General features: G+C 50.3%; 1 protein-coding gene across 1 annotated transcript; it reads left to right on the plus strand.

Annotated features, from left to right (window-relative positions):
* Positions 1–808: 808 nt before the first annotated feature.
* Positions 809–3,849, plus strand: GALT (galactose-1-phosphate uridylyltransferase). Its single transcript, XM_004712387.3, has 11 exons — positions 809–924; positions 1,218–1,387; positions 1,539–1,614; positions 1,702–1,750; positions 1,871–2,000; positions 2,085–2,141; positions 2,296–2,418; positions 2,710–2,842; positions 2,946–3,029; positions 3,293–3,447; positions 3,685–3,849. Exons 1-11 carry the CDS (start codon positions 843–845, stop codon positions 3,763–3,765), a joined length of 1,140 nt encoding a protein of 379 aa, XP_004712444.1. The 5' UTR covers positions 809–842; the 3' UTR covers positions 3,766–3,849.
* The last annotated feature ends 6,118 nt before the right edge of the window (positions 3,850–9,967 follow it).

Here is a 9,967-nt window from a genome sequence, read left to right on the forward strand (position 1 = left end):
GGGCTTAAGTGGAGAGCAAATGTGTTGAGAATGATGAGGGCAATGAATGTACAAATGTGCTTTACACAATTGATGTGATTGTGATAAGAGTTACATGAGCCCCTAATAAAACGATTTAATACAAACAAACAAACAAAAAAATTACAGTCTTGGAAATCCTATTGGCCAGTTTGGGTTGCTGAGCGGGAAGGGACCCCAGGGGAGTGGTTTGGGTGGGGAAGGTAAGGGAACCCTGGAGGCCAGAGTTAGGTTGGAGCGGGTTAAGCCCCGTTTTCCCTTTGCACCTACACCAGGCAGGCGCTGAGCCAGATCCGGAGATTCATGTGCATCCAGGGATCATGCATTTTCTCGGCCCCAGAACGTAAATTGCAGGAAGACAGAAGCCGTGCCTGACTCTTTGCACAGGGTCATGCAATGCACCCTTAATCCCACGCGGATCCTAGGAGCCTGACACCAGGTAGGTATTTCGTAAATACTCTTTTATTTGTTGAATAAATAATCAAACGAATGAATGAATGAATGAATGCAGCAAATGCGTCTTGCAATAGGCAGCGGTTACAAAAGTCCTTCAAGAATCGAGGCTTCAAAAAAAAAAAAAGAATCGAGGCTTCTGTCATCATTAAAGTGGCTCACCTCTCAGCTCCTCCGCCGCCCCCCGCCCCGCCTCCAGCGTCCCCCGCGTCACGTTCCCGTCCTGTCCCGAGCTCCGCCCCCTAGGAGGGAGGGCTGCCATTGGTAGTCACGTGCTGGCGACCGGCCAATCAGCGGGGGCGGAGCGCCCGTGGGCTGGAAGGGGGAAGGTGGCCCCGCACACGGTCCACAGCGATCTCCCTGGGTGCCTCATGTCGCGTAGTGGATCCGGCCCTGAGCAGCGCCCGCAGGCGTCAGAGGCGGACGCCATAGAAACCACCTTCCGGGCGAGCGGTACTTGCAGGGCGGTCGGGACGTGCAGGGACGCGGAGACGGAGCCACCCCTTCCTCTGGGAGTTCTTCTCCCACCCGCAGAGTCCGCGCACCCACCCTGGCCAGGCGGGCGGGGCGAAGGGAGACCCCGTGTTGAGGGGGCTGTCAGCGCTGGGAAGGTCCAAGTCTGGACCTGGGGCCCCTTGGCAGGGCGGGACACAGAGGGCCCTGCGACCTGGGGCTGCTAGGGGGTGAGGCTCAGGGAGAGTGGGTGGCAGGGCTCGAGCTAATTGACCTTGACCGATGGCCTCTAGAGCATCAGCATATTCGCTACAACCCGCTGCAAGATGAGTGGGTGCTGGTGTCAGCTCACCGCATGAAGCGGCCCTGGCAGGGTCAAGTGGAGCCCCCAATTCTGGAGACAGTGCCGCGCCATGACTCCCACAACCCTCTGTGCCCTGGAGCCACCAGAGCCAACGGTGAGGTAAGCCTGTAGCCCCCTCAGCCACTGGCTATGGGGGTGGTGGACCTCCTTTTGGTCAGATCCCACGAAGGGCTTTCCTCAGCCTCAAGTTGAGTTTGCAGCCCACCAGACAGGGCAACAAGGACTTCCTTCGAGTACTCCTTGCTACTAGGTGAACCCCCACTACGATGGCACTTTCCTGTTTGACAATGACTTCCCAGCGCTGCAGCCTGATGCCCCCAATCCAGGTAACCTCACTCCTACTGCTGGTAGGGCATGAGGGAGCCCTGAGGCCCCTTTGGGGGCTTGCAGAGAATGACACCCCCTTCTCTCAGGACTCAGTGATCACCCTCTCTTCCAAGCAGAGGCCGCCCAAGGAGTTTGGTAACTATACCCCTCTCATAACTTCCACCCCAGGGCCTGAACTGAGGGCTGGGGGGCGAGTCCTGCCCCCAGCACACCAAGCCCCATTCCTCCTGTCTTCTCTCTCTCCACCCTACCTAGTAAGGTCATGTGCTTCCACCCCTGGTCGGATGTCACTCTGCCACTCATGTCAGTTCCTGAGATCCGCACTGTCGTCGATGCCTGGGCCTCTGTCACTGAGGAGTTGGGTGCCCAGTACCCTTGGGTGCAGGTGTGGCTAGGCAGGGAGCCGTGTGGCGGGGAAGGGTGACTGGGTGTCTTTTGGCTGCTACAACTCTCTATCTGTACCTGCTAGATCTTTGAGAACAAAGGTGCCATGATGGGCTGCTCCAATCCCCACCCCCATTGCCAGGTGTGTCTGGGTCTCTGGGAGTTGCAGAACTGCCCCCTCTCATCAGCAGGGAGGGGAGCCGGTTTAAAAAAGGGGGACACAGGAAGCGTGCCCCTGATATGGAGGCTTTGGGCCAAAGGCTTGCCCACTCTTCTCTGCTTCTGCCCGCTTACAGGTGTGGGCCAGCAGTTTCCTGCCAGATATTGCCCAGCGAGAGGAACGATCCCAGCAGGCCTATCAGAGTCAGCATGGGGAGCCTCTGCTGATGGAGTATGGCCGCCAGGAACTACTCAGGAAGGTAGGGGAGAGCCAGGTCAAGGAGCACTTAGCCTTCTAGCCCCCAAGTGAGGTGTATAAAGGAGACGCATCGAAGAGAACCAGCAAAGGGGACGTGCCAGGAGACCATGGCAGTCACCCAAAGGGGAGACAATAGTGGCTTAGACTAGGGTAAGGATGGAAGTAAGTGGTTAGAAGCTATGAGCTCTGAGCAACTATTTTTCTTCTGCTTCCCCACCTGCCTATTTGTGACAATTCCCCTGCCTCCCCCACCCAATGTTGGTGTCCTCATAGCTCCACTCTGTCGACGCAGGAACGTCTGGTTCTGACCAGTGAGCACTGGCTGGTGCTGGTTCCCTTCTGGGCAGTGTGGCCCTTCCAGACACTGCTGCTACCTCGTCGGCATGTGCGTCGGCTGCCTGAGCTGACCCCTGCAGAGCGTGATGGTGAGCCTCAGCTGAGACCCCCGGGGCCAGGCTCTGGGGATGGGGATAGCTCAGGCAGGGTCAGCATCTGGGCCCCCAACTGAAAGTCAAGTTCTGGTTCCAGATCTAGCCTCCATCATGAAGAAGCTCTTGACCAAGTACGACAACCTGTTTGAAACGTCCTTTCCCTATTCCATGGGCTGGCACGGTGAGCCTTTCTGAGTACCTTTATCTAGCCTCAACATCATTTCTTGACTCCGCTGTGCTATAATTCCCAGCAGGCCTTGAAACACTTGCTGGAGGAAGTAGGAACAGGCTACTGGGACTGAGGGTGGAGTCTTGCTTATCTCCTTGCTGGCTTTCCACTGTCTGGGGCTCTCTTGTGCTGGGGGGAGGCGGACTGGGAGTAGGGATTTGGCTGAAGGCCTGAGAAAGGGCTGTCCCCAGCCATCTGTACCTTCTTTCTGTCAGGGGCACCCACGGGATCAGAGGCGAAGGCCGACTGGGATCACTGGCAACTGCACGCCCATTACTACCCTCCACTCCTGCGCTCTGCCACTGTCCGGAAATTCATGGTCGGCTACGAAATGCTGGCTCAAGCTCAAAGGGACCTAACCCCTGAGCAGGTCAGGACTCAGGACATCCTGGGTCCTTCCCTTTCTCTCCCATTTCTTTAAGGGATCCCTGAGAACCCCCACAACATCCTGGCTATCCCTAGAGACCCGGGAGCTGACTGCTTAACCGCTTTACCCTCAGTGACACCAACATTTCTTATTCCGAGTCTCCCAATCCCACAGGCCCTCCCCCAGTGTCTCTTGGGCACTACACTCGTCCTTCCTCACTACCACCGGTTTCCCTTCCAGGCTGCGGAGAGACTGAGAGCACTTCCTGAAGTCCATTACCGCTTAGGACAGAAGGACCGGGAAACAGCAGCTAGTTCCTGACCCCAGAGCCCTGACTCTTACCTAAGGGCATTAGAACCTGGGGATTGGGCAGCTGGAGGGTCAATAAAATGCTTCTCAACCTTTCATCATATATTCTAACAGCAGAGCAGTGTGAACGGTAACTCCTGGGGCATGAAGTTAAAGGTGGAAGGCTCAGCTCTGACCACAGCTTTTCTTTGCTACTGTCGTGATTAATGTTGTCAAGCTGGCCAGGCTATGCCACTAGCCTGGATGTTGTTTTATAACTTTCCACTCTGTGATTTGATGAGCTCATCGAATCAGCTGCAAGGTGCGGGTGGGGGTGGTTGGGGGTGGGGTGTTTGTCTCCCTGAGGAGGTGGCCTGCCTTCAGTAAGTAATAGATGTCTTGGCAGAGCTTGCCCTCGATCCTGCACTCCTCTGGTTGTCTGTCCCCCCCCTCCCCCCATTCTCGGGACACCAGCCTACAGAAGTCTTTAGGCTTCTGCCTGATCTGCAGATTTTAGATTCACCGGCCCTTGTAACCCCGTGAGCTAAGCAGCAGACTGCAGCCTGCCACCTGACCTATGGATTTGGGACTTGGCCGTCCCCACAACTGCATGAGCCATTTCCTTGATGTAAATTTCATCCTGTGTATTTTCACATACTTTTCACTGTCTTTACTCTTCTAGCACCAAACGGAGGCCGTTTTGGTATAAAAAATGGGTTGAAAGCATAGCTCCCCAAACTTATTCGGCCTACCGCACCCTTTTCAGAAACAAACACAAAGAAAAAATTTTAAAAAGTTAATAAATACTCAGTGCTCATCAAATGGTTAAAAAACATTTGATCCAGGTTTAAGTGTAGGTATCTGGTGTTGCAGCCCCCATGAATTGATCTAGGGCCCCCACCCCCAGCGGTAGTATCACCCACTTTGGGAAAGACTGGTCTAGAGGGACAAAGTCTCAAGGATCAGTTTTCTGAATTGGCTCTCAAGTCTGGTTAGAATTAAAAGCACTGATGGCTATTTCCACTCTAAAGGAAAACCAGCACACTCACTGCCATCGAGTCCATGCTGATTGTAACTGTTTATGGGAGCAGACAGCCAGACACTTTGAAGGACGGCACTGTTATCTCTTGCAGCGTGTGGCCAGAGAGGTAGGCCAAATATCCTGCCATTCCTCTTCAAGTATTCGTGAGAGAGAAAACTGGGGGATTGGAGATCTTTCAACATTTTTTCGGTCAAACAGCTAAGTATAACTTAACTGACTGGTTGCTCCTACTTCTGCTCGACCAAGTGGAGAAAGAAAAAGATGACCCCTGGGCTTCAGAATCCCAGCCCGAGCAGGGCATAAGGGACCTGACAGCTGCTGTGTGCCCTTTGAAAGAAAGCTTCATTGTCTGTAGTAGTGTCGAGAGCCTCAGAACGTGGCTCAGAAGAGACTAAGCTTTAATGCTGTCGCACAGAGGGTCAGCTATCACTAACGTCACTCAGAGCCAGGGGTTCTTATACCCACACAGGAGGTGTTCAATGCTTTCTACAGAGATCTGTGCCGGAACTTTTTCATGCAGCACAGGATCTGGGCTAATTCAGTTTTGCATCTGGAACACTGGGAGGTTCTTTAATAGGCTAATTTCGACAGACATTTATATTCCCCACTTTAAAAAAATCATTTATCGAGGCTCGTACAACTCATCACAATCCATTCATCCATCCTTTGTGTCAATCACATTTGTACATTTGTTGCCATCATTCTCCAAACGTTTGCTTTCTACTTGAGCCCTTGATATCAGCTCCTCATTCCCCCACCCCTTCCCCACTCTTTATTGACCCCTAAAATCATATAGAGAAAATTAAAGTTGGTCTTCTGGTTCTAAGGGTTCATGAGACTGCTGAACAACAAACAACTTTGCAGAATCAATTTGATTTTGCACAAACGTAGTTACACAATTGAGCAGGCATGGTCTAAACATGAGCAAATAGCAGGATTACAAGGATGGGCCCTGCTATCTCGGTGACTAATAGGTGAGCCGTGGGTTCCAATCAGCAAGGACCGGGACCAGCTTTACTGCGCTTCTCTGTCTTTTTGTTGCTGGGCTAGGTTTTCTTTTATCTTTTGTGAAGCATTAGTAACTATTCCAGACTGGTTGGCGTAAAAGCAACAGCTCTCTCCTAGAGTGGCACGCAGCCCTCCTTGGGATTTCAACAAAATATCTAATCCTCTATGGTTCTGAATGACTACTTCAGCGAGGGAAATCAATCTGGGTATTGAGTAGTCCAAAGGAGATTTGCAAGCTATTGATGTTTTTGTATCTATGGTATGGGAGAAAGCTGTTAAGTCCTGTACCAAGGGCTGCGGTGTCTGCAACACTCAATCCTAACAGCAGGGGCACACCTGCAGGGCTGCTTACTTTGCCTGTACTGTAGAGGGGCCTGTTCCATTTAACCCTTCTCCATAAGCATAGATTTGAGGTAGGAATTGAACTATATGGAGCAGGTGCCATTAACATCTTTCCCTTCAGTGAACTGTGTGAGCCAAGTCCAGTTGGGGGCAAAATAGGATTGGTTGGTTTCAACTGGCATGTTTGTTCATGCAAGGGTCTGGGGTGGCGGATAGGGTTTATCCACCTCTATTTTTATCAGGCAGGTGGCAGGGCCAGCTAATTTCCACTTAGCACAGGCATTTGATGGAGACAACTTCTTTATCACTAATCTTCCTGCCTTTCACTCCCCACTGTAGGAGGATGGACCCAAATAATTGGGGACACTGAGTACAGTTAAGTGTTCTGGCTACTTCTGGCTGACACATGGGCATGAAGAGGGGTTTGGGGTCCATATCCTTCCTGCCCCTTTGAGAAGGTTGTCATCCACTCAGGAGCCCTATGGATGGGGTTGAGATGATCCAGATATTGGGGATCCCGGGGATGCCCATCTTGGCTCAGTATTTTGAGAACCAGCTCCCAAATCGATCAGGGACAGGAGGAGCCTAGTCGCAATTACAAAAGGATAGCAGGGATGAAAGAAAGAGGAGAAACAAAGTTGGGGCGTAGGGGGCATGAGGAGAAGGGAGTCCAAGGTCCAGATCTTTATTCAAGGCAAGTTTATATCCAGCACTGGTCACATACCCTGCATTCTGTGACAAGTTCTCACACTAAAGGTCTGTTGACATTTCTCTGAAGGCAAAGAACCAAGAATATTTTCACCAATTTGTCTATGGCCTGGAGATAGGGAGTATAACAACATCTTCAGAGAGCCGCGTGTCAGCAGTTTCCCAGGGAACGGGAAAGTGTCTATGATATCTTAGTTGAAGACCAGACCATGCAGTGTCTCAGCCCCTTGGGCTGAGCTGGCAGCTCAACGCTAGGGGCCTTACCTAAACTGTGGAATGTGGTGGTCCTGTATACTTGAAGTCTGTCCTGTAAATACGTGCTCTGTTACTCAGGAGCCCGGGAATTCCTTTCCCAGACTCATCTTGAGATAATCCGCTCCCACACAACATCATTTGTAATTTGATGACTTCGGGAAGAGACAAAGCCGGTCAGCAGTGTAGGTAAGGCTAGGGCAAGAGCCAGGGATGGCGATGCCCATCGAAGGGTGGGTTAGCCTCACACTGGATGATTCCAAAGGTTATCTCAGGAGGTATTCTTAACACTGATTTGACAGGCATATTCTGCAAGCTTAAGACACAGGAACTGGGCAAGGCATTTATGAACTTAAAGACTGCCGTGGGTTTGAGGGAAGGTTTTCTGCAGAGCACTTACCTGCCTCGGTGCCAACCAAACACCATCTGAAGGCCGTCTAATGTTACACAGGTGTACTGATCGTTCTCCATTTGATCTGCGTCTGAGGGGGCTGGTTCCAATGGATTCCACAGCTTTACCTGGGAATGGTGGATCCACACACTCTGTCCTGGAACTTTAATGGCAGTAGAGGTAGATAGAATTACTGGGAAAGAACCCTTCCAGGTTCCAATGGATTCCACAGCTTTACCTGGGAATGGTGGATCCACACACTCTGTCCTGGAACTTTAATGGCAGTAGAGGTAGATAGAATTACTGGGAAAGAACCCTTCCAGATTGGTTGGAGCTGGGATTTTTGGGACCATCTTTCCCAGTTTTTATAAGAAATAGGTCTCTGGGATTAAAAAAAAAAGAAAAAAAAGTGAAAAAAAAAGAAATACGTCTCCGGGAAGGCGCAAGGGGGCAGTTTTTCTTCCCCTTGTGCCTGGGCAATCCCATATTGATGGAATGCCTCTTGGCATTGGGCTGCCCTTATGCCATATTGCTGTATTAAGGACACGTCGGCATTCATAGCCAGCTCTGTTATGAGGAAAGACTGCCCATATAGAACTTCATAGGGGCTTGAACATGTAGGGTAATTCTGAGAGGTAGCAGAGCTACTGGCATTGCATCTTTCCAGTTCACCCAAGTCTCTTGTGTCAATTTCCTGAGGGTTGGTTTTCAGTGTTGATTAATTCTCTCTACTTGCCCTGAGGATTGTAGTCTCCAAGCACAGTGGAGATGATAAGTTATTTTTAAGTGCCAAGCTACTGCTTGGCATCTAAGCAGGTTAGGAGAGAGTAGACAGCATCAGCCACGGAAAAATGTACAAGCCTACCTGCCACATCCATGCACAACCAGGGTTTCAGACCTGTAACAGCAATCCTTGGCTGCTGGGCCATCTCACTGGGCTGCTTCAGTCTTGGTTAGTAGCTGAAGACTCTCCAGCAGACTACTCTCTTCTTGGGTTTTCCCCATAGGACTGGCCACCAGTAGCCAGTTTGTTTACAATGATAGCATGGCCCTTGTAGTGGCCTATTAATATCTATTAGGGCATTCCTTTGCCCAGTGACTTGGACGCCAACACACATGGCATTTTGTATCCTGTGCCACGGTCTTTGGAACCTGGGTGGCAGTAGATGGGCACTGATTAGCTATGGTGGCCAGTACCTATGCATGCCTGGCAGCTTTCCTTTTGTCCACCTGAGCCTGAGCCTCTTGCTCCTGCCTCTATTCTACAAGGTAGCACTGGCAATAGTAACCATCTGACCTAGAGGAACGCCTTGAGGCTCTTGCACTAACTTCTAGAGCTTCTTTTGAATGTCTGATGTAGTACTTGTGAGAAATGTGCCCTTCATAGGAATCTAAATCTAATGTGGTGTGTTTGATGAGGGCTTCTCTCGGGTGTTCCAAGAAGCTTCCAAGACTTTTATTAGGCTCCTAGTTAATGGCTGTTACTTTAGAATAATTGATGGCCTTTTTAGTCCAGTTTTGACACACACTAGAAAATACTCCCATGCCCACTTGTCAGTGGAATCATGTCATCCCAGGTGGTGCCATTTGAGGGCACACCTATTTCTCCTACTGGGTATTTATCATTTATTATATGTAAGCCATCTACATGTTTTTAGCTTCCTTTATTCTCACTCTTTTCCAAAATCTGTCATTGTCTGTGCTAGAATTATTATTACATCCTTTCAGACCAAGTCATAGGCCAGGGTGAGGTGCTGAAAGGTACCTAGGACCTGTTCTGAATTATCTGCGTAGCTGTCTAGGTCACATTTAATCTGCTTGAGTTTAATTAGGGTGAAAGGCTTATGAATCAATTGAGAACCAAATTCTCTAGCTGCCTCTACCAAAGGTAGAACTTTGGAGGGGCCCACTTCCTTCTCAGCTTCTACAGGCTCAGTATCAGATGGCAGTGTAGTTAGGCTGCTGCTGAAGGGCTCTCAGCTCCAGACATTGGGCCCTTTATAAGATCTATGGTACATTTGGAACAAAGGTCTTTACTGTCTCTCAAGAGGAGGAATGCTGTACCTAAGGGACTTCCGCCCACTTTCCCACCCCCTTGCACAAAAGCTTTAACTGCATTCGAGTTGGGAGGGAGGGTGTGCCATGCTTTGGCCAGGATTCTCCCATCACCTAGACTGTACTGGGGCCAGATAGAGGTGCAGAAGAACACTAGTGTCCACTTCTTCAGCATCTGTGAGTCAAATCTAGACCAGTGAGACAGGATGCAAAGGCATTCCCTGAGGAATGGACTCAGTTGTTGTGTTAGTCTGGGTAGACTACAGAAACAAATTTAGAGAGATACTCATGTGTATAAGAAAGAGCTTTATATATAAGAGTGGTTGAATATTGAGAATATTGAGTTGAATATTGAGAAAACATCCCAGCCCAGTCCAGATCAAGTCCATAAGTCTGATATTAGCCCATATGTCTGATACCAATCTATAAAGTCCTCT

This window comes from Echinops telfairi, unplaced genomic scaffold, assembly GCF_000313985.2.
Source record: "Echinops telfairi isolate 266 unplaced genomic scaffold, ASM31398v2 ScPeMD7_25;HRSCAF=90, whole genome shotgun sequence".
NCBI lineage: Eukaryota > Metazoa > Chordata > Mammalia > Afrosoricida > Tenrecidae > Echinops > Echinops telfairi.

Excerpts from the sequence above, each read along its gene's own strand:
- GALT (XM_004712387.3), top strand. The coding sequence starts at position 843 with ATGTCGCGTAGTGGATCCGGCCCTGAGCAGCGCCCGCAGGCGTCAGAG. Across the intron at positions 2,142-2,295 it reads ATCCCCACCCCCATTGCCAG|GTGTGGGCCAGCAGTTTCCT; the intron begins GTGTGTCTGGGT and ends GCCCGCTTACAG. Across the intron at positions 2,419-2,709 it reads GCCAGGAACTACTCAGGAAG|GAACGTCTGGTTCTGACCAG; the intron begins GTAGGGGAGAGC and ends CTGTCGACGCAG.